The sequence below is a fragment of the Anomaloglossus baeobatrachus genome, chromosome 5 (genome assembly GCF_048569485.1).
Source record: "Anomaloglossus baeobatrachus isolate aAnoBae1 chromosome 5, aAnoBae1.hap1, whole genome shotgun sequence".
Lineage (NCBI taxonomy): Eukaryota > Metazoa > Chordata > Amphibia > Anura > Aromobatidae > Anomaloglossus > Anomaloglossus baeobatrachus.
In genome coordinates, this window is record NC_134357.1 from 592,970,448 (window position 1) to 592,993,962 (window position 23,515).

General features: G+C 54.4%; 1 protein-coding gene across 1 annotated transcript in view; it reads left to right on the plus strand.

Moving 5' to 3' along the window:
* Window positions 1–22,797, plus strand: part of GLP2R (glucagon like peptide 2 receptor) — a 142,320-nt gene extending 119,523 nt beyond the window's left edge. Inside the window, exons 5-13 of the mRNA XM_075348010.1 lie at window positions 1,653–1,759; window positions 13,512–13,668; window positions 13,760–13,919; window positions 14,689–14,749; window positions 17,137–17,206; window positions 17,280–17,368; window positions 19,356–19,494; window positions 21,894–21,935; window positions 22,462–22,797. Coding sequence (XP_075204125.1) covers window positions 1,653–1,759; window positions 13,512–13,668; window positions 13,760–13,919; window positions 14,689–14,749; window positions 17,137–17,206; window positions 17,280–17,368; window positions 19,356–19,494; window positions 21,894–21,935; window positions 22,462–22,794 — 1,158 coding nt within the window. The 3' untranslated portion in view covers window positions 22,795–22,797. The remainder of the gene's footprint in view (window positions 1–1,652; window positions 1,760–13,511; window positions 13,669–13,759; window positions 13,920–14,688; window positions 14,750–17,136; window positions 17,207–17,279; window positions 17,369–19,355; window positions 19,495–21,893; window positions 21,936–22,461) is intronic.
* The last annotated feature ends 718 nt before the right edge of the window (window positions 22,798–23,515 follow it).

A 23,515-nucleotide genomic window follows, 5' to 3' on the forward strand; every position in this document is an offset into this window, starting at 1 on the left:
TTACCCCAGTGATACTGCTGGAGACTAGATAGGCAGGATTACACTGGTGATACTGCTGGAGACTAGATAGGCAGGATTACACTGGTGATACTGCTGGAGACTAGATAGGCAGGATTACACCGGTGATACTGCTGGAGACTAGATAGGCAGGATTACACAGGTGATACTGCTGGAGACTAGATAGGCAGGATTACACTGGTGATACTGCTGGAGACTAGATAGGCAGGATTACACTGGTGATACTGCAGGAGACTAGATAGGCAGGATTACACAGGTGATACTGCTGGAGACTAGATAGGCAGGATTACACAGGTGATACTGCTGGAGACTAGATAGGCAGGATTACACTGGTGATACTGCTGGAGACTAGATAGGCAGGATTACACTGGTGATACTGCAGGAGACTAGATAGGCAGGATTACACAGGTGATACTGCTGGAGACTAGATAGGCAGGATTACACTGGTGATACTGCTGGAGACTAGATAGGCAGGATTACACCGGTGATACTGCTGGAGACTAGATAGGCAGGATTACACCGGTGATACTGCTGGAGGCTAGATAGGCAGGATTACACTGGTGATACTGCTGGAGACTAGATAGGCAGGATTACACCGGTGATACTGCTGGAGACTATATAGATAGGATTACCCCAGTGATACTGCTGGAGGCTAGATAGGCAGGATTACACCGGTGATACTGCTGGAGACTAGATAGGCAGGATTACACCGGTGATACTGCTGGAGACTATATAGATAGGATTACCCCAGTGATACTGCTGGAGGCTAGATAGGCAGGATTACACAGGTGATACTGCTGGAGACTAGATAGGCAGGATTACACCGGTGATACTGCTGGAGACTAGATAGGCAGGATTACACTGGTGATACTGCTGGAGACTAGATAGGCAGGATTACACAGGTGATACTGCTGGAGACTAGATAGGCAGGATTACACCGGTGATACTGCTGGAGACTAGATAGGCAGGATTACACCGGTGATACTGCTGGAGACTAGATAGGCAGGATTACACCGGTGATACTGCTGGAGGCTAGATAGGCAGGATTACACAGGTGATACTGCTGGAGACTAGATAGGCAGGATTACACCGGTGATACTGCTGGAGACTAGATAGGCAGGATTACACCGGTGATACCAGTAGTCACACACTTAGTGATCTCCTTACAGACAGTACAGGACAGGAGGCCTCCACCTGTGGCTACACTGCGCGGACCCCTGCACAGCAGAACTATCATGGGGCCCGGCTGTTAGTGTTACAGGAGGAATGTCCTATAATAACAATCCTATGGAAAGTGCCGGTGATATTTGGACGTCTCGCCCGTCTTTCTCGCCCGTCTTTCTCGCCCGTCTTTCTCGCCCGTCTTTCTCGCCCGTCTTTCTCGCCCGTCTTTCTCGCCCGTCTTTCTCGCCCGTCTTTCTCGCCCGTCTTTCTCGCCCGTCTTTCTCGCCCGTCTTTCTCGCCCGTCTGCTCCTAACACTGGATACATTCTAGAATCTCCGGATAATGGATGTAACCGAGGAGAGTTCTGTATTTATTAACCCCGTGAGCGCTGTCATCTGTCTGCCGACTCCAGAGGTCTATAGCATGAGAAGAGACCGGTGACATCTATGGGAATCACCCCTGTATTACAGAAAAAGGATCACTCGCTGCTACTACTGCTGCAGATCTGCTACACGGTGGGATACTCCGCATCACTGGGGACCCTCATCTTCGCACTGGGCATCCTCCTCACATTCAGGTGGGTCTGGGTATCTAATCCTCTCCTGTGTGATACTGTCTAGTGAGCCGTGTATCTAATCCTCTCCTGTGTGATACTGTCTAGTGAGCCGTGTATCTAATCCTCTCCTGTGTGATACTGTCTAGTGAGCCGTGTATCTAATCCTCTCCTGTGTTATACTGTCTGCTGAGCCGTGTATCTAATCCTCTCCTGTGTGATACTGTCTGCTGAGCTGTGTATCTAATCCTCTCCTGGGTGATACTGTCTGCTGAGCCATGTATCTAATCCTCTTCTGTGTGATACTGTCTGCTGAGCCGTGTATCTAATCTTCTCCTGTGTGATACTGTCTGCTGAGCTGTGTATCTAATCCTCTCCTGTGTGATACTGTCTGCTGAGCTGTGTATCTAATCCTCTCCTGTGTGATACTGTCTGCTGAGCAGTGTATCTAATCCTCTCCTGTGTGATACTCTCGGCTGAGCCGTGTATCTAATACTCTCCTGTGTGATACTGTCTGCTGAGCTGTGTATCTAATCCTCTCCTGTGTGATACTGTCTGCTGAGCTGTGTATCTAATCCTCTCCTGTGTGATACTGTCTGCTGAGCTGTGTATCTAATCCTCTCCTGTGTGATACTGTCTGCTGAGCTGTGTATCTAATCCTCTCCTGTGTGATACTGTCTAGTGAGCCGTGTATCTAATCCTCTCCTGTGTGATACTGTCTGCTGAGCTGTGTATCTAATCCTCTCCTGTGTGATACTGTCTAGTGAGCCGTGTATCTAATCCTCTCCTGTGTGATACTGTCTGCTGAGCTGTGTATCTAATCCTCTCCTGTGTGATACTGTCTGCTGAGCTGTGTATCTAATCCTCTCCTGTGTGATACTGTCTAGTGAGCCGTGTATCTAATCCTCCCCTGTGTAATACTGTCTGCTGAGCTGTGTATCTAATCCTCTCCTGTGTGATACTGTCTGCTGAGCTGTGTATCTAATCCTCTCCTGTGTGATACTGTCTGCTGAGCTGTGTATCTAATCCTCTCCTGTGTGATACTGTCTGCTGAGCCGTGTATCTAATCCTCTCCTGTGTGATACTCTCGGCTGAGCCGTGTATCTAATCCTCTCCTGTGTGATACTGTCTGCTGAGCTGTGTATCTAATCCTCTCCTGTGTGATACTGTCTGCTGAGCTGTGTATCTAATCCTCTCCTGTGTGATACTGTCTGCTGAGCTGTGTATCTAATCCTCTCCCGTGTGATACTGTCTGCTGGGCTGTGTATCTAATCCTCTCCTGTGTGATACTGTCTGCTGAGCTGTGTATCTAATCCTCTCCTGTGTGATACTGTCTAGTGAGCCGTGTATCTAATCCTCTCCTGTGTGATACTGTCTGCTGAGCTGTGTATCTAATCCTCTCCTGTGTGATACTGTCTAGTGAGCCGTGTATCTAATCCTCTCCTGTGTGATACTGTCTGCTGAGCTGTGTATCTAATCCTCTCCTGTGTGATACTGTCTGCTGAGCTGTGTATCTAATCCTCTCCTGTGTGATACTGTCTGCTGAGCCGTGTATCTAATCCTCTCCTGTGTGATAAAAGGTAAAGAGTTGTGTAGTCTTGTCTTCTCCTGTCTGTCGCCCCCCGGTGGAGGATCTGTGCACTGCGGTCAGTATTTGGGGTCATTCTCGTGTTCTCTCTGTCGCCCCCCGGTGGTGGATCTGTGCACTGCGGTCAGTATTTGGGGTCATTCTCGTGTTCTCTCTGTCGCCCCCCGGTGGTAGATCTGTGCACTGCGGTCTGTGTTTGGGGCTCATTCTCGTGTTCTCTCTGTCGCCCCCCGGTGGAGGATCTGTGCACTGCGGTCAGTATTTGGGGTCATTCTCGTGTTCTCTCTGTCGCCCCCCGGTGGTGGATCTGTGCACTGCGGTCAGTATTTGGGGTCATTCTCGTGTTCTCTCTGTCGCCCCCGGTGGAGGATCTGTGCACTGCGGTCAGTATTTGGGGTCATTCTCGTGTTCTCTCTGTCGCCCCCCGGTGGTGGATCTGTGCACTGCGGTCAGTATTTGGGGTCATTCTCGTGTTCTCTCTGTCGCCCCCCGGTGGTGGATCTGTGCACTGCGGTCAGTATTTGGGGTCATTCTCGTGTTCTCCTCTCTGTTGCCCCCCGGTGGAGGATCTGTGCACTGCGGTCAGTATTTGGGGTCATTCTCGTGTTCTCTCTGTCGCCCCCCGGTGGTGGATCTGTGCACTGCGGTCAGTATTTGGGGTCATTCTCGTGTTCTCTCTGTCGCCCCCCGGTGGTAGATCTGTGCACTGCGGTCTGTGTTTGGGGCTCATTCTCGTGTTCTCTCTGTCGCCCCCCGGTGGAGGATCTGTGCACTGCGGTCAGTATTTGGGGTCATTCTCGTGTTCTCTCTGTCGCCCCCCGGTGGTGGATCTGTGCACTGCGGTCAGTATTTGGGGTCATTCTCGTGTTCTCTCTGTCGCCCCCGGTGGAGGATCTGTGCACTGCGGTCAGTATTTGGGGTCATTCTCGTGTTCTCTCTGTCGCCCCCCGGTGGTGGATCTGTGCACTGCGGTCAGTATTTGGGGTCATTCTCGTGTTCTCCTCTCTGTTGCCCCCCGGTGGAGGATCTGTGCACTGCGGTCAGTATTTGGGGTCATTCTCGTGTCCTCTCTGTCGCCCCCCGATGGTGGATCTGTGCACTGCGGTCAGTATTTGGGGCTCATTCTCGTGTTCTCCTCTCTGTCGCCCCCCGGTGGAGGATCTGTGCACTGCGGTCTGTGTTTGGGGCTCATTCTCGTGTTCTCTCTGTCGCCCCCCGGTGGTAGATCTGTACACTGCGGTCAGTATTTGGGGCTCATTCTCGTGTCCTCTCTGTCGCCCCCCGGTGGTGGATCTGTGCACTGCGGTCAGTATTTGGGGTCATTCTCGTGTTCTCTCTGTCGCCCCCCGGTGGTGGATCTGTGCACTGCGGTCAGTATTTGGGGTCATTCTCGTGTTCTCTCTGTCGCCCCCCGGTGGTGGATCTGTGCACTGCGGTCAGTATTTGGGGTCATTCTCGTGTTCTCTCTGTCGCCCCCCGGTGGTGGATCTGTGCACTGCGGTCAGTATTTGGGGTCATTCTCGTGTTCTCTCTGTCGCCCCCCGGTGGAGGATCTGTGCACTGCGGTCAGTATTTGGGGTCATTCTCATGTTCTTCTCTGTCACCCCCCGGTGGTGGATCTGTGCACTGCGGTCAGTATTTGGGGTCATTCTCGTGTTCTCCTCTCTGTCGCCCCCCGGTGGAGGATCTGTGCACTGCGGTCAGTATTTGGGGTCATTCTCGTGTTCTCTCTGTCGCCCCCCGGTGGTGGATCTGTGCACTGCGGTCAGTATTTGGGGTCATTCTCGTGTTCTCTCTGTCGCCCCCCGGTGGAGGATCTGTGCACTGCGGTCAGTATTTGGGGTCATTCTCGTGTTCTCTCTGTCGCCCCCCGGTGGTGGATCTGTGCACTGCGGTCAGTATTTGGGGTCATTCTCGTGTTCTCTCTGTCGCCCCCCGGTGGTAGATCTGTGCACTGCGGTCTGTGTTTGGGGCTCATTCTCGTGTTCTCTCTGTCGCCCCCCGGTGGAGGATCTGTGCACTGCGGTCAGTATTTGGGGTCATTCTCGTGTTCTCTCTGTCGCCCCCCGGTGGTGGATCTGTGCACTGCGGTCAGTATTTGGGGTCATTCTCGTGTTCTCTCTGTCGCCCCCCGGTGGTAGATCTGTGCACTGCGGTCTGTGTTTGGGGCTCATTCTCGTGTTCTCTCTGTCGCCCCCCGGTGGTGGATCTGTGCACTGCAGTCAGTATTTGGGGTCATTCTCGTGTTCTCTCTGTCGCCCCCGGTGGAGGATCTGTGCACTGCGGTCAGTATTTGGGGTCATTCTCGTGTTCTCTCTGTCGCCCCCCGGTGGTGGATCTGTGCACTGCGGTCAGTATTTGGGGTCATTCTCGTGTTCTCCTCTCTGTTGCCCCCCGGTGGAGGATCTGTGCACTGCGGTCAGTATTTGGGGTCATTCTCGTGTCCTCTCTGTCGCCCCCCGGTGGTGGATCTGTGCACTGCGGTCAGTATTTGGGGCTCATTCTCGTGTTCTCCTCTCTGTCGCCCCCCGGTGGAGGATCTGTGCACTGCGGTCTGTGTTTGGGGCTCATTCTCGTGTTCTCTCTGTCGCCCCCCGGTGGTAGATCTGTACACTGCGGTCAGTATTTGGGGCTCATTCTCGTGTCCTCTCTGTCGCCCCCCGGTGGTGGATCTGTGCACTGCGGTCAGTATTTGGGGTCATTCTCGTGTTCTCTCTGTCGCCCCCCGGTGGTGGATCTGTGCACTGCGGTCAGTATTTGGGGTCATTCTCGTGTTCTCTCTGTCGCCCCCCGGTGGTGGATCTGTGCACTGCGGTCAGTATTTGGGGTCATTCTCGTGTTCTCTCTGTCGCCCCCCGGTGGAGGATCTGTGCACTGCGGTCAGTATTTGGGGTCATTCTCGTGTTCTCTCTGTCGCCCCCGGTGGTAGATCTGTACACTGCGGTCAGTATTTGGGGTCATTCTCGTGTTCTCCTCTCTGTCGCCCCCTGGTGGTGGATCTGTGCACTGCGGTCAGTGTTTGGGGTCATTCTCGTGTTCTCCTCTCTGTCGCCCCCCGGTGGTGGATCTGTGCACTGCGGTCAGTATTTGGGTCATTCTCGTGTCCTCTCTGTCGCCCCCCGGTGGTAGATCTGTGCACTGCGGTCAGTATTTGGGGTCATTCTCGTGTTCTCTCTGTCGCCCCCGGTGGTAGATCTGTACACTGCGGTCAGTATTTGGGGTAATTCTCGTGTTCTCCTCTCTGTCGCCCCCTGGTGGTGGATCTGTGCACTGCGGTCAGTGTTTGGGGTCATTCTCGTGTTCTCCTCTCTGTCGCCCCCCGGTGGTGGATCTGTGCACTGCGGTCAGTATTTGGGTCATTCTCGTGTCCTCTCTGTCGCCCCCCGGTGGTAGATCTGTGCACTGCGGTCAGTATTTGGGGCTCATTCTCGTTTCCTCTCTGTCGCCCCCCGGTGGTGGATCTGTGCACTGCGGTCAGTATTTGGGGTCATTCTCGTGTCCTCTCTGTCGCCCCCCGGTGGTGGATCTGTGCACTGCGGTCAGTATTTGGGGCTCATTCTCGTGTTCTCTCTGTCGCCCCCCGGGGGTGGATCTGTGCACTGCGGTCAGTGTTTGGGCTCATTCTCGTGTCCTCTCTGTCGCCCCCCGGTGGTGGATCTGTGCACTGCGGTCAGTGTTTGGGCTCATTCTCGTGTCCTCTCTGTCGCCCCCCGGTGGTGGATCTGTGCACTGCGGTCAGTATTTGGGGTCATTCTCGTGTTCTCCTCTCTGTCGCCCCCCGGTGGTGGATCTGTGCACTGCGGTCAGTATTTGGGGTCATTCTCGTGTTCTCTCTGTCGCCCCCCGGTGGTGGATATGTGCACTGCGGTCTGTGTTTGGGGCTCATTCTCGTGTTCTCTCTGTCGCCCCCCGGTGGTAGATCTGTACACTGCGGTCAGTATTTGGGGCTCATTCTCGTGTCCTCTCTGTCGCCCCCCGGTGGTGGATCTGTGCACTGCGGTCACTATTTGGGGTCATTCTCGTGTTCTCTCTGTCGCCCCCCGGTGGTGGATCTGTGCACTGCGGTCAGTATTTGGGGTCATTCTCATGTTCTCTCTGTCGCCCCCCGGTGTTGGATCTGTGCACTGCGGTCAGTATTTGGGGTCATTCTCGTGTCCTCTCTGTCGCCCCCCGGTGGTGGATCTGTGCACTGCGGTCAGTATTTGGGGTCATTCTCGTGTTCTCCTCTCTGTCGCCCCCCGGTGGAGGATCTGTGCACTGCGGTCAGTATTTGGGTCATTCTCGTGTCCTCTCTGTCGCCCCCCGGTGGTGGATCTGTGCACTGCGGTCTGTGTTTGGGGCTCATTCTCGTGTTCTCTCTGTCGCCCCCCGGGGGTGGATCTGTGCACTGCGGTCAGTGTTTGGGCTCATTCTCGTGTCCTCTCTGTCGCCCCCCGGTGGTGGATCTGTGCACTGCGGTCAGTATTTGGGGTCATTCTCGTGTTCTCTCTGTCGCCCCCCGGTGGTAGATCTGTGCACTGCGGTCAGTATTTGGGGTCATTCTCGTGTTCTCTCTGTCGCCCCCCGGTGGTGGATCTGTGCACTGCGGTCAGTATTTGGGGTCATTCTCGTGTTCTCTCTGTCGCCCCCCGGTGTTGGATCTGTGCACTGCGGTCAGTATTTGGGGTCATTCTCATGTTCTCCTCTCTGTCGCCCCCTGGTGGTGGATCTGTGCACTGCGGTCAGTATTTGGGGTCATTCTCGTGTTCTCTCTGTCGCCCCCCGGTGGTAGATCTGTGCACTGCGGTCAGTATGTGGGGTCATTCTCGTGTTCTCTGTGTCGCCCCCCGGTGGTGGATCTGTGCACTGCGGTCAGTATTTGGGGTCATTCTCTTGTTCTCTCTGTTGCCCCCCGGTGGTGGATCTGTGCACTGCGGTCAGTATTTGGGGATCATTCTCGTGTTCTCTCTGTCGCCCCCGGTGGTGGATCTGTGCACTGCGGTCAGTATTTGGGGTCATTCTCATGTTCTTCTCTGTCACCCCCCGGTGGTGGATCTGTGCACTGCGGTCTGTGTTTGGGGTCATTCTCGTGTTCTCCTCTCTGTCGCCCCCCGGTGGTGGATCTGTGCACTGCGGTCAGTGTTTGGGGTCATTCTCGTGTTCTCCTCTCTGTCGCCCCCCGGTGGTGGATCTGTGCACTGCGGTCTGTGTTTGGGGTCATTCTTGTGTTCTCTCTGTCGCCCCCCGGTGGTGGATCTGTGCACTGCGGTCAGTATTTGGGGTCATTCTCGTGTTCTCCTCTCTGTTGCCCCCCGGTGGTGGATCTGTGCACTGCGGTCAGTATTCGGGGCTCATTCTCGTGTTCTCTCTGTCGCCCCCGGTGGTGGATCTGTGCACTGCGGTCAGTATTTGGGGTCATTCTCGTGTTCTCCTCTCTGTCGCCCCCCGGTGGTGGATCTGTGCACTGCGGTCTGTGTTTGGGGCTCATTCTCGTGTTCTCCTCTCTGTCGCCCCCCGGTCGAGGATCTGTGCACTGCGGTCTGTGTTTGGGGCTCATTCTCGTGTTCTCTCTGTCGCCCCCCGGTGGTGGATCTGTGCACTGCGGTCAGTATTTGGGGTCATTCTCGTGTTCTCCTCTCTGTCGTCCCCCGGTGGTGGATGTGTGCACTGCGGTCAGTATTTGGGGTCATTCTCGTGTTCTCTCTGTCGCCCCCCGGTGGTGGATCTGTGTACTGCGGTCAGTATTTGGGGCTCATTCTCGTGTTCTCTCTGTCGCCCCCCGGTGGTGGATCTGTGCACTGCGGTCAGTGTTTGGGGATCATTCTCGTGTTCTCTCTGTCGCCCCCCGGTGGTGGATCTGTGCACTGCGGTCAGTATTTGGGGTCATTCTCGTGTTCTCCTCTCTGTTGTCCCCCGGTGGTGGATGTGTGCACTGCGGTCAGTATTTGGGGTCATTCTCGTGTTCTCTCTGTCGCCCCCCGGTGGTGGATCTGTGTACTGCGGTCAGTATTTGGGGCTCATTCTCGTGTTCTCTCTGTCGCCCCCCGGTGGTGGATCCTTGTACTGCGGCCTGTGTTTCGGGCCCATTCTCTCTGTCGCCCCCCGGTGGTGGATCTGTGCTCTGCAGCCTGTGTTTCGGGGCTCCTTCTCTCTGTCGTCCCCCGGTGGTGGATGTGTGCACTGCAGCCTGTTTTTCGGGGCTCATTCTCTCTGTCGCCCCCCGGTGGTGGATCTGTGCACTGCGGCCTGTGTTTCGGGGCTCATTCTCTCTGTCGCCCCCCGGTGGTGGATCCTTGTACTGCGGCCTGTGTTTCGGGCTCATTCTCTCTGTCGCCCCCCGGTGGTGGATCTGTGCTCTGCAGCCTGTGTTTCGGGCTCATTCTCTCTGTCGCCCCCCGGTGGTGGATCTGTGCTCTGCAGCCTGTGTTTCGGGCTCATTCTCTCTGTCGCCCCCCGGTGGTGGATCTGTGCTCTGCAGCCTGTGTTTCGGGCTCATTCTCTCTGTCGCCCCCCGGTGGTGGATCTGTGCTCTGCAGCCTGTGTTTCGGGCTCATTCTCTCTGTCGCCCCCCGGTGGTGGATCTGTGCTCTGCAGCCTGTGTTTCGGGCTCCTTCTCTCTGTCGCCCCCCGGTGGTGGATCTGTGCACTGCAGCCTGTGTTTCGGGGCTCATTCTCTCTGTCGCCCCCCGGTGGTGGATCTGTGCACTGCGGCCTGTGTTTCGGGGCTCATTCTCTCTGTCGCCCCCCGGTGGTGGATCCTTGTACTGCGGCCTGTGTTTCGGGGCTCATTCTCTCTGTCGCCCCCCCGGTGGTGGATCCTTGTACTGCGGCCTGTGTTTCGGGCTCATTCTCTCTGTCGCCCCCCGGTGGTGGATCCTTGTACTGCGGCCTGTGTTTCTGGGCTCATTCTCTCTGTCTCCCCCCGGTGGTGGATCCTTGCACTGCGGCCTGTGTTTCGGGGCTCACTCTCGTGTTCTCTGTGTCGCCCCCCGGTGGTCGATCTTGTGCACTGCGGTCTGTGTTTCGGGGCTCATTCTCGTGTTTTCTGTGTCGCCCCCCGGTGGTCGATCTTGTGCACTGCAGCCTGTGTTTCGGGGCTCATTCTCTCTATCGCCCCCCGGGGGTGGGTCTTTGCACTGCGGCCTGTGTTTCGGGGCTCATTCTCTCTGTCGCCCCCCGGTGGTGGATCCTTGCACTGCGGCCTGTGTTTCGGGGCTCACTCTCGTGTTCTCTGTGTCGCCCCCCGGTGGTCGATCTTGTGCACTGCGGCCTGTGTTTCTGGGCTCATTCTCTCTGTCGCCCCCCGGTGGTGGGTCTGTGCACTGCGGCCTGTGTTTCGGGCTCATTCTCTCTGTCGCCCCCCGGTGGTGGGTCTGTGCACTGCGGCCTGTGTTTCTGGGCTCATTCTCTCTGTCGCCCCCCGGTGGTGGGTCTGTGCACTGCGGCCTGTGTTTCGGGCTCATTCTCTCTGTTGCCCCTCGTGGTTGATCTGTGCACTGCGGCCTGTGTTTCGGGCTCATTCTCTCTGTCGCCCCCCGGTGGTGGGTCTGTGCATTGCGGCCTGTGTTTCTGGGCTCATTCTCTCTGTGTCGCCCCCCGGTGGTGGGTCTGTGCACTGCGGCCTGTGTTTCGGGGCTCACTCTCGTGTTCTCTGTGTCGTCCCCCGGTGGTCGATCTTGTGCACTGCGGCCTGTGTTTTTGGGCTCATTCTCTCTGTCGCCCCCCGGTGGTGGGTCTGTGCACTGCGGCCTGTGTTTTGGGCTCATTCTCTCTGTTGCCCCCTCGTGGTTGATCTGTGCACTGCGGCCTGTGTTTCTGGGCTCATTCTCTCTGTCGCCCCCCGGTGTAGGTCTGTGCACTGCGGCCTGTGTTTCTGGCTCATTCTCTCTGTCTCCCCCCGGTGGTGGATGTGTGCACTGCGGCCTGTGTTTCGGGCTCATTCTCTCTGTCGCCCCCCAGTGGTGGATGTGTGCACTGCGGCCTGTGTTTCTGGGCTCATTCTCTCTGTCTCCCCCCGGTGGTGGATGTGTGCACTGCGGCCTGTGTTTCGGGGCTCATTCTCTGTGTCGCCCCCCGGTGGTGGATCTGTGCACTGCGGCCTGTGTTTCTGGGCTCATTCTCTCTGTCGCCCCCCGGTGGTGGATGTGTGCACTGCGGCCTGTGTTTCGGGCTCATTCTCTCTGTCTCCCCCGGTGGTGGGTCTGTGCACTGCGGCCTGTGTTTCTGGGCTCATTCTCTCTGTCTCCCTCCGGTGGTGGATGTGTGCACTGCGGCCTGTGTTTCGGGCTCATTCTCTCTGTCTCCCCCCCGGTGGTGGGTCTGTGCACTGCGGCCTGTGTTTCTGGGCTCATTCTCTCTGTCGCCCCCCGGTGGTGGATGTGTGCACTGCGGCCTGTGTTTCGGGGCTCACTCTCGTGTTCTCTGTGTTGCCCCCCGGTGGTGGGTCTGTGCACTGCGGCCTGTGTTTCTGGGCTCATTCTCTCTGTCTCCCCCGGTGGTGGATGTGTGCACTGCGGTCTGTGTTTCGGGGCTCACTCTCGTGTTCTCTCTGTCTCCCCCCGGTGGTGGGTCTGTGCACTGCGGCCTGTGTTTCGGGGCTCATTTTCTCTGTCGCCCCCCGGTGGTGGATGTGTGCACTGCGGCCTGTGTTTCGGGGCTCATTCTCTCTGTCGCCCCCCGGTGGTGGATGTGTGCACTGCGGCCTGTGTTTCGGGCTCATTCTCTCTGTCTCCCCCCGGTGGTGGGTCTGTGCACTGCGGCCTGTGTTTCGGGGCTCATTTTCTCTGTCGCCCCCCGGTGGTGGATGTGTGCACTGCGGCCTGTGTTTCGGGCTCATTCTCTCTGTCTCCCCCCGGTGGTGGATGTGTGCACTGCGGCCTGTGTTTCGGGCTCATTCTCTCTGTCTCCCCCCGGTGGTGGGTCTGTGCACTGCGGCCTGTGTTTCGGGGCTCATTTTCTCTGTCGCCCCCCGGTGGTGGATGTGTGCACTGCGGCCTGTGTTTCGGGGCTCATTCTCTCTGTCGCCCCCCGGTGGTGGATGTGTGCACTGCGGCCTGTGTTTCGGGCTCATTCTCTCTGTCTCCCCCGGTGGTGGTCTGTGCACTGCGGCCTGTGTTTCGGGGCTCACTCTCTCTGTCTCCCCCCGGTGGTGGATGTGTGCACTGCGGCCTGTGTTTCGGGCTCATTCTCTCTGTCTTCCCCCGGTGGTGGATGTGTGCACTGCGGCCTGTGTTTCGGGGCTCATTCTCTCTGTCTCCCCCCGGTGGTGGATGTGTGCACTGCGGCCTGTGTTTCGGGGCTCATTCTCTCTGTCTCCCCCCGGTGGTGGATGTGTGCACTGCGGCCTGTGTTTCGGGCTCATTCTCTCTGTGTTGCCCCCCGGTGGTGGGTCTGTGCACTGCGGCCTGTGTTTCTGGGCTCATTCTCTCTGTCGCCCCCCGGTGGTGGATGTGTGCACTGCGGCCTGTGTTTCTGGGCTCATTCTCTCTGTCTCCCCCCGGTGGTGGGTCTGTGCACTGCGGCCTGTGTTTCTGGGCTCATTCTCTCTGTATCCCCCCGGTGGTGGATGTGTGCACTGCGGCCTGTGTTTCGGGCTCATTCTCTCTGTCTCCCCCCGGTGGTGGATGTGTGCACTGCGGCCTGTGTTTCTGGGCTCATTCTCTCTATCGCCCCCCGGGGGTCGGTCTGTGCACTGCGGCCTGTGTTTCTGGGCTCATTCTCTCTGTCTCCCCCCGGTGGTGGGTCTGTGCACTGCGGCCTGTGTTTCGGGCTCATTCTCTCTGTCGCCCCCCGGTGGTGGATGTGTGCACTGCGGCCTGTGTTTCTGGGCTCATTCTCTCTGTCTCCCCCCGGTGGTTGATCTGTGCACTGCGGCCTGTGTTTCGGGCTCATTCTCTCTGTCTCCCCCCGGTGGTGGATGTGTGCACTGCGGCCTGTGTTTCGGGCTCATTCTCTCTGTCTCCCCCCGGTGGTGGATGTGTGCACTGCGGCCTGTGTTTCTGGGCTCATTCTCTCTATCGCCCCCCGGGGGTCGGTCTGTGCACTGCGGCCTGTGTTTCTGGGCTCATTCTCTCTGTCTCCCCCCGGTGGTGGGTCTGTGCACTGCGGCCTGTGTTTCGGGCTCATTCTCTCTGTCGCCCCCCGGTGGTGGATGTGTGCACTGCGGTCTGTGTTTCGGGGCTCACTCTCGCTCCTTCTCTCGCTCTGTAGGAAGCTTCACTGCACCCGTAATTACATCCACATGAATCTCTTCGGCTCCTTCATCCTGAAGGCTTTGGCGGTGCTGATAAAGGACATGCAGACCATGGACCCGGCCCCAAAAAAGGCCAGAAACGAGGATGACTGGCTGTCTGTGCTGACCACTCAGGTACGTGATGGGGTCTATGGGGGGTCACGGTAATTTGATGTGGTCGGTGATGTCCACCGGGGGCGCTGTAACCTGTGTCCTTCCTCCGCAGACCCCCGCCTCCTGCCGCATCATTCACATCTCGCTGCATTTCTTTGTGGGCACCAATTTCTTCTGGCTTCTGGTGGAGGGGGTCTATCTGCACAGCACCATCGTGTCCCTGGTCCTGTGCGAGCGGCGCATGCTGCTGAGATACATGGCCATCGGCTGGTGTAAGTACCCCCATCTTCCCTGTATCGCCTGTGTCCGGGGGGCAATCTCCCCTGTATCGCCTGTGTCCGGGGAGCTATCTCCCCTGTATCGCCTGTGTCCGGGGGGCTATCTCCCCTGTATCGCCTGTATCCGGGGGGCTATCTCCCCTGTATCGCCTGTGTCCGGGGGGCAATCTCCCCTGTATCGCCTGTGTCCGGGGGGCTATCTCCCCTGTATCGCCTGTGTTCGGGGGGCTATCTCCCCTGTATCGCCTGTGTCCGGGGGGCTATCTCCCCTGTATCGCCTGTGTCCGGGGGGCAATCTCCCCTGTATCGCCTGTGTCCGGGGGGCTATCTCACCTGTATCGCCTGTGTCCGGGGGGCTATCTCCCCTGTATCGCCTGTGTCCGGGGGGCTATCTCCCCTGTATCGCCTGTGTCCGGGGGGGGCTATCTCCCCTGTATCACCTGTGTCCGGGGGGCTATCTCACCTGTATCGCCTGTGTCCGGGGGGCTATCTCCCCTGTATCCGGGGGGCTATCTCCCCTGTATCGCCTGTGTCCGGGGGGCTATCTCCCCTGTATCGCCTGTATCCGGGGGGCTATCTCCCCTGTATCGCCTGTGTCCGGGGGGCTATCTCCCCTGTATCGCCTGTATCCGGGGGGCTATCTCCCCTGTATCGCCTGTGTCCGGGAGGCTATCTCCCCTGTATTGCCTGTATCCGGGGGGCTATCTCCCCTGTATCGCCTGTGTCCGGGGGGCTATCTCACCTTTCTACCTTTGTTTTGCAGTCTGCCCCCTGCTGTTCATCATTCCCTGGGTGATAGCGAGAACCTATCTGGAGAACGAGGGGTAAGTCCTGGCGCCATTCATTCCTCCTCACAGCAGTGCAGAGTATTTCAGGACGGCCATTTCCCTTCATTCCTTCTGATCTGAGTGTCAGTGACTCTTCCATGATTGATGTGAGCAGCTGCCGGCGGCAGGATATAATTATGGGGGATCCGGAGGTCGCAGCGATCAGTCACGTCTCTAAATGCGCCATTGGCAGCGTGAATCATGAGACAATCTCCGCGGACAATCTACATACTGCAGATATCGATCCGCTAACTGCGCGCCTCAATCACCACCGCGCCCTGCAAGCGCGAGATACAGGATCACCTCCACAGCTGCCGAGAGAAGCGGCGCCGGCTCCATGGGAAATATCAGTGTCAGGGTATCGGAGGCCGAATGGTCAGGACATTGCGATCCCCCATAACTGCCAGCACCACTGTACCCCCATAATTGTCACTGCACCCCCATAACTGCCACTGCCCCTGCACCCCCATAACATAAACCACTGCACCCCTATAAATAGAAACTGCTGCACCCACATAGTTATTACTGTACCCCCATAATTGAAACCGCTGCACCCCCATAATAGAAACTGATGTACCCCCCAATAGACAGCTATGCATCCCTCAATAGACAGTCATGCACCCGCAATAGACAGCCATGCACCCCCCAAAAGAAACGACTGCAGCCCCCAATAGACAAATAGACACTACATCCCTATAATAGCTATTGCGCCCCACTAATAAAAGGCCAACGCACTCGTAAACAGTCAGGCACCCCCAAATTATATAGCCCAGCACCCCTATATTATACAGCCCAGCACCCCCATAATAGTGGCGGCTCCTAATCCCTATGACTGTTAGCGCTCAGGATCTCCCCCATTGTAGCACAACCGTGGACCCTCAGCAGCCCCAGTGATGGTGTCCGGCCCTTTTCTTCTCCCTCCTCCCTTTCCTGTTAGCGCTCACAGTCTCTCCCATTGAAGTGCACCCATGGACCCCCAGCAGCCCCAGTGATGGCGTCCGGCCCTGATCTCTGCTTCTCCCTCCTCCCTTTCCTGTTGATGCTCAGGATCTCTCCCATTATAGCATACCTGTGGACCCCCAGCAGCCCCAGTGATGGCATCCGGCCCTTTTCTTCTGCCTCCTCCCTTTCCTGTTAGCGCTCAGGATCTCCCCTATTATAGCACACCCGTGGACCCCCAGCAGCCCCAGTGATGGCATCTGGCCCTTTTCTTCTGCCTCCTCCCTTTCCTGTTAGCGCTCAGGATCTCCCCTATTATAGCACACCCGTGGACCCTCAGCAGCCCCAGTGATGGCATCTGGCCCTTTTCTTCTCCCTCCTCCCTTTCCTGTTAGCGCTCACAGTCTCTCCCATTGAAGTGCACCCATGGACCCCAAGCAGCCCCAGCGATGGCATCCGGCCCTGTTCTCTGCTTATCCCTGCTCCTTTCCTGTTAGTGCTCAGGATCTCTCCCATTATAGCACACCTGTGGACCCCCAGCAGCCCCAGTGATGGCATCCGGCCATTTTCTTCTCCCTTCTCCCTTTCCTGTTAGTGCTTAGGGTCTCCCCCATTATAGCACACCCGTGGACCCCCAGCAGTCCCAGTGATAGCGTCTGGCTCTTTTCTCTGCTTATCCCTGCTCCTTTCCTATTAGCGCTCAGGGTCTCCCCCACTGAAGCACACCCGTGAACCAACAGCAGCCCCAGTGATTGTGTCCAGCCCTGTTCTCTGCTTCTCCCTCCTCCTCTCCTGTTAGCGCTCAGGATCTTCCCTATTATAGCACACCCGTGGACCCCCAGCAGCCCCAGTGATGGCATCCGGCCCTTTTCTCTGCTTATCCGTGCTCCTTTCCTGTTAGCGCTCAGGATCTCTCCCATTATAGCACACCTGTGGACCCCCAGCAGCCCCAGTGATTGTGTCCAGCCCTGTTCTCTGCTTCTCCCTCCTCCTCTCCTGTTAGCGCTCAGGATCTTCCCTATTATAGCACACCCGTGGACCCCCAGCAGCCCCAGTGATGGCATCCGGCCCTTTTCTCTGCTTATCCCTGCTCCTTTCCTGTTAGTGCTCAGGATCTCTCCCATTATAGCACACCTGTGGACCCCCAGCAGCCCCAGTGATGGCGTCTGGCCCTTTTCTCTGCTTATCCCTGCTCCTTTCCTGTTAGCGCTCAGGATCTCCCCCATTGTAGCACACCTGTGGACCCCCAGCAGCCCCAGTGATTGTGTCCAGCCCTGTTCTCTGCTTCTCCCTCCTCCTCTCCTGTTAGCGCTCAGGATCCCTCCCTTGCGGATGATATCAGTAGCAAGCATGTTCCTCCGCGATACATTCTGAGGCATGTAGTGTTCAAGTTCTTCCTCCCTCCGACCCCTCTCGGATCTTATATTTCGTAGTTTCTCCTTTAGGTGCTGGGCAGTAAACCAGAATATGGCTATCTGGTACATTATCAAGGGACCAATGCTCCTCTGCATATTCGTAAGTATCGCAACCTTTAAGAAGAACCCCGCGTTCCTGGCCATTACATAGACGGTCTGTGTTACTTCTGTAGATAAACTTCATCGTACACATCAGGATCCTGAATCTTCTCCATCTGAAGCTGAAGGCCCAGCAGCTAAAGTTTACAGACTACAAGTACAGGTAAGAAGACGAGTGACCCCAGAGGGCGTAATATCAGAACTGGCATCTCATGGTGAGCTCCATACTGTAATTATTCATATTGGGCCCCGCCCCTGAGGAGCTTCTAATCTAATCCTCCCATTCTGGAAAGTCAATTTAAAAATACGCAACCAGTGGAGAGATGTGCTGGTGGGTTAGAAAGAAAATAGTTTATGGAACCATGGCTATGTAGGGTGAAGATGTGTATATAGGGTACCTTACAGGTCCATGAAATGGAGAGCCCATCAAAGAAGATAGAGCGTCCAAGTCCTGTTAGGGTACTGAAAGTTGTTTGTGGCCCATAAGATTAACAGAGTCCCACAGAAATCAAGTGTGTTCAACTAAGCCTATCAGACGTCTCCTAGACCCAACAACATCTACTAGACCCAACATAGTCCCACTAGATCCTACAGAGTACTACTACAGGAAGCAAGTTCCCTCTAGAAGCAACAGATACTCACTAGATTCAACAGAGACCCATTATACCTAACAAAGAACCATTAGAACCATCAAATTAATAAAAGACCCAACATTGTCCCATCAGAACCAACTAAGAGACACTAGTAAAAGCATCAGAGGCCCCTTAAATGGAGAGTCACACTAGAAGCAACAGATGCCAACTAGAAGCCACAGATGATTATTAGATGCAACAGATTCCCACTGGAGCCAATATAGTCATACTAGAACCAAATGTTTATCACTCAACTCAAGAGAGTTCCACCAGAACCATCTGTGGCCCACTAACCTAGAGAGTCCGACTAAAATTAACAGAATCCCTCTCAAACAAACAGTCCACTGAGACCCAACTGAGTTCCAGTGGAACCAATATAAACCCACTAGACACAACAGAGGCTCCCTAGACTCAAGAGAAGCCCACGAGAATTAAGCATAGCCCAATAGGACTAGCAGCAGCCAACTAAGCATACAACAGAGACCCACTAAAAGCAACAGAAGCCCACTAGGATAACGAGAGTGTTACTTGGCCCTACAGAGGCCTCCTAGAAACAGGAGAGTCTTACTTGACCCAACAGAGGCTCTCTAGGACCAGGAGAGTCTTACTTGGCTCAAGAGAGGCCCTCTAGGACAATAGAGTCTTACTTGGTCCTACAGAGGCCCACTAAAACTAGGAGAGGCTTACTTGGCCGAACAGAAGCTCAATGCAAACAGGAGAGTCCTACTTGGCCCAACAGAGGCTCTCTAGGACCAGGAGAGTCTTACTTGGCTCAAGAGAGGCCCTCTAGGACAATAGAGTCTTACTTGGCCCTACAGAGGCCCACTAAAACTAGGAGAGGCATACTTGGCCGAACAGAAGCTCAATGCAAACAGGAGAGTCCTACTTGGCCCAACAGAGGCTCTCTAGGACCAGGAGAGTCTTACTTGGCTCAAGAGAGGCCCTCTAGGACAATAGAGTCTTACTTGGCCCAACAGAGGCCCACTAGGACTAGGAGACTCTTACTTGGTCCAACAGAGATCCAGGAGGCTTAATTAGTCCAATAGAGACCCACTAGACCCAAAAGCGTATTTTTAGACTCATCAGTGTTTCGTTAGACCAAAATGAGTTCCACTAGATTCAAAAGAGTCCCACCAGAACCAGCCAGGCCCCTTCAGAGTCCTGCTGATGTAGTGAAGCTCAGCAAGACCCATTGAAATCAGTAGGCACCTTATAGTCTCTCTCAATCACATAGTAGTTGCCCCTCCACTAATGCGAAAACAGAATGTATTACAGATTCTGCCTTCAGGGGAACTCCACTAATTCAGTTTTAATAAGCACCAGTCCCGAACCAAGTACCCACCTGCTCCAGAACCGAAGACATGTAGATACACATGTGGACCTATCATTTAACTGTACAGCTAAGCAGGGACGGGACCTATGGCTGCTCCTGGGAGTACTCTGGTTGATCCCGTTGACCTTGTTTCACTTACATCGGCCTCTCAACCCACCTACAACTTCATATTTTTTGTTTTTAAGGTTTGCCAAAGCAACGCTCATCCTCATCCCGCTACTGGGGACTCACGAGGTCGTGTTCACGTTCGTCAGTGATGAGCACATCAAGGGTCTCACCAATCATATCCTTCTCTTCATCCGGCTGACCATGAGCTCCTTCCAGGTGACGTCATCTTCAAAAGGGTTACTATATAGTTCTGCAAACCCATATCAATACTGAAAATTACTAGTGCTGCCAACTTTATGTGCCCCAGGAGTCAGACATTTTGGTCCCTTCATATGGCGTTAGGGGTTCTGTAACCTATGTATCTCAAGTTCTTAGTGCCCTAGATTAATCTTTGGCTGGGAAGAAGCTTGCTGATGTTGAAAGTGCCATGAGATTTGGAAAAGAAAAGTACTCCCTTTGGCAATATCCTACCTCTAAACACTTTTTATAAAAATCTTGGTTTTGCCCCCCGTTTCTGGTGGACCCAATGAAGCTTATAAACAGTTCAACCACAGCACTCATTATTATCTTAAACCCTCAAAAAACCCACACCGAGAAACTCCACCCTTTAAAAAGTTCCACCCCTGGACTCTTCAGATGCCCCAGCCCATATAAAGCTCCACCCATGGTCTCTTCAGATGCCTCACTCCACAGAAAGTTCCACCTCTGCAGTCTTTAGATCCCCATCCCACACACAGAGCTTTACCTTTAAACACTTCAGATGCCCCACCACTCAGAAGCTCCACCACTGGACTCTTCACATGCCCCACCCCACAGAAAGCTCCACTCCTGAACTCTTCAGCTGCCCCACCCATCAGAAAGCTGCTCCCCTGGACTCCCCAGAACCCCTACCCATCAGAAAGCTCCAACTCTGCATTCTTCAGATGCCCCATTCCTCAGGAAGCTCCATCCTTGGACTCTTTGATGCCTTTCCAGTCAGAGAGCTTCACCCCTGGACTCTTCAGAGCCCCACCCAACAGAAAGCTCCACCCCTAGACTTTTGGATTCCCCACCAACAAGAAAGCTCCACCCTGGACTGTTCAGATGCCCCACCCCACAGAAAGCTCCACCCCTAAACTTTTCAGATGCTCCACCTCTCAGATCAGAAACTTTACCTCTGGACTCTTCAGATTCCCCAACCCAAAGAAAGCTTAACCCATGGATTCATAAGATGCCCCACCCCACATAAAGCTCCACACCTGGATTCTATAGATGTCCCACCGCTCAGAAAGCTCTACCCCTGGACTATTCAGATGCCCCACCCATCAGAAAGTTCCGCCGTTGGACTCTTCAATGCCCCACCCCTCAAAAAGCTCCACATCTGGATTCTATAGATGTCCCACCTATCAGAAAGCTTCACCCCTAGATTGTTCAGATGCTCCACCCATCATCAGCTCCACCCTTGGTCTCTTCAGATATCCCACCCTTCAAAAAGCTCCACATCTGGACTCTTCAACATGCTCAACCTCTCAAAAACTCCACCTCTAGACTGTTTAGCTGCCCCACCTCTCAGAAAGCTACATTCCTGGAGTATTCAGATGGGCTACCCATCAGATAACTGCACTCTTGGACTCTTTAAATGCCCCACCCCACAGAAAGCTCCACCCCTGGACTCTTCAGATGCCCCACCCCACAGAAAGCTCCACTACTGGCTCTTCAAATTCCCCACCCCACAGAAAGCTCTACCCCTGGGCTCTTCAGATTCCCCTCCCCACAGAAAGCTCTACCCCTGGACTCTTCAGATGCCCCACCCCACAGTTAGCTTCACCCCTAAATCTTTCAGATGCCCTTTCCTACAAAAAGGTCAATTTCTTAACTCTTCAGATGCCTCACCCCTCAAAAAGCTCCACCCCTACACTGTTCAGATGCCACACCCCTCAGAGCTCCACCACTGGAGTCTTCAGATCCCCCACATCTAAGAAGCTCCATCCCTGGTCTCTTCAGATGCCCTACCCTTCAGAAAGCAGCACCCCTGCACTCTTCAGATCCCCCACCTCTAAGAAGCTCCACCCCTGGTCACATCAGATTCCCCACCCTTCAGAAGCACCACCCCTGGACTCTTCAGATCCACCACCTCTAAGAAGCTCCACCCCTGGTCTCTTCAGATGCCCCACCTCTTAGAAAGCAGCACCCCTGCACACTTCAAATGCCCCACCCCTCAGAAAGCTCCACCCCTGGACTCTTCAGATCCCACACCTCTAAGAAGCTCCACCCCTGGAGTCTTCAGATCCCCCACCCCTCAGAAGCTCCACCCTTGGACACTTCAGATGCGACACCCCACAGAAAGCTCCATCCCTGGACACTTCAGATGCCCCACCCCTCAGAAGCTCCACCCTTGGACACTTCAGATCCCCCACCCCTCAGAAGCTCTACCCTTGGACTCTTCAGATCCCCCACCCCTCAGAAGCTCCACCCTTGGACTCTTCAGATCCCCTACCCCTCAGAAGCTCCACCCTTGGACACTTCAGATGCGACACCCCACAGAAAGCTTCACCCCTGGACCCTACAGAAATGAGACCTTTACGGTATCAGCCTCTGGACGTTTCCCCTAACTGTGTGTTCTCTCTTCTGTGCAGGGTTTCGTGGTTGCGTATTTGTACTGCTTCACTAATGGGGAGGTGAGTATGAGGATTTCCCTATTTCTTCTCCCTTCACATCCAATGTGTTCGCGACCTTGTGTATCTGGAGCTGTGTCGGGGATTTTAGGTTCTTTCTCACCCCGGAGCCAAATTATGACCATCGCCTCTAAACCTCCTGCAGCCGTGAGAGTGAAAATATAATCATCATTTATGCTTTAAGATTTCATAACCACAAAGCAGGAGAAGAAAATGTCCTCCTGCAAATAGTCTGGAGATTTATCCTCCATCTGTGAAAAGGTCAATTAGTCGTAGACTTCACGAGGTCGTAAAACTGTTAATTGTGACATTCAGTGGAGGATAATCTCATAAAGACTCAAGGACGTCAGATCCAATCACCAAGAGGAACGAGGACATATAAACCATAATAGTAACACGGCCAAGGAGGGGTTAACTACTATAATACTGCCCCTATGTATAGGAATATAACAGCTATAATATTGCTCCTATTAGTTATTCCTCATATCTGGTCTCAGAGGTTTCATCATCCTCCTTTTTCTCTTGACAGGTGAAGGCTGAGCTCCGGAAACAATGGAACCTCTTTCTTCTCCAGTATTTTCCATGTAAAAGTTGTATTCTTGGTAATAAAGTGAAGTATAAAACTCAAAGACCTAAAAAGCCAAAAGGTCAATTGTTCCTGGAAAGTGAAAATTACCAGAATGGGAAGAAGAATAGCAGCGTTCAGCTCCTACAAGCCACGGTCAACATCTCCTCTGACCTCGGCCCCAATAACAATGCACCACTGCAGTATTTTGCTCGGGGGAGCGTTTCGGAGAGCAGCGATGGAGGATTGACCTTGGGGGAGACAATAGAGGAGACTGTGGAAGAAAGTGAAATATAAGACTTTGTATTGTAGGTCGAAAACTCATCATGGAGTCACTTCTTCACCCATGAGATGATGAAGAGGTTGAAGACCTCGAAATATCATCTGCGCTCAGGTCGTTTCAAGGACACTACGAATGGAAGTTTTCAACAGTTTACAAAATTTCACCAGGAAAAAAAATAATAGAAATATAAGGGACGAGTGTCAAGAACCATTACTAAGAAGAATGAGGAGAACATCTTCCATTCTACTGGAGAAAACCACCAGCCAGGAAAATGGTTGTCCCTAATATTTATGGACAGATACCTCGCCATGTGACATGATGAATGTAGAATAATATATTTGATCGTAGCCCAATATTTGAGAGGTCATGGCCCTATCCAGCCATCACGAGGTCAAGAGCTTCAAGAGGTTCAACCATCATGAGATCAAGAGCTTCAAGAGGTTCAACCATTACGATATCAAGAGATTCAACCATCACAAGGTCAAGATCTTCAAGAGGTTCAACCATCCTGAGGTCATAAGCTTCAAGAGGTTCAACTATCATGAGGTCAAGATCTTCAAGAGGTTCTACTATCATGAGGTCAAGAGCTCCAAAAGGTTCAGCCATCACGAGGTCAGGAGCTTCAAGAGATTCGATTCTGAGGTCTACAGAAAATCGAGATCTTCCCAATTTCCATTCATTCTGGATAGTGAAAATGGATAAAGGTCCTACATTTGTTTATAGACCTTCTTGATC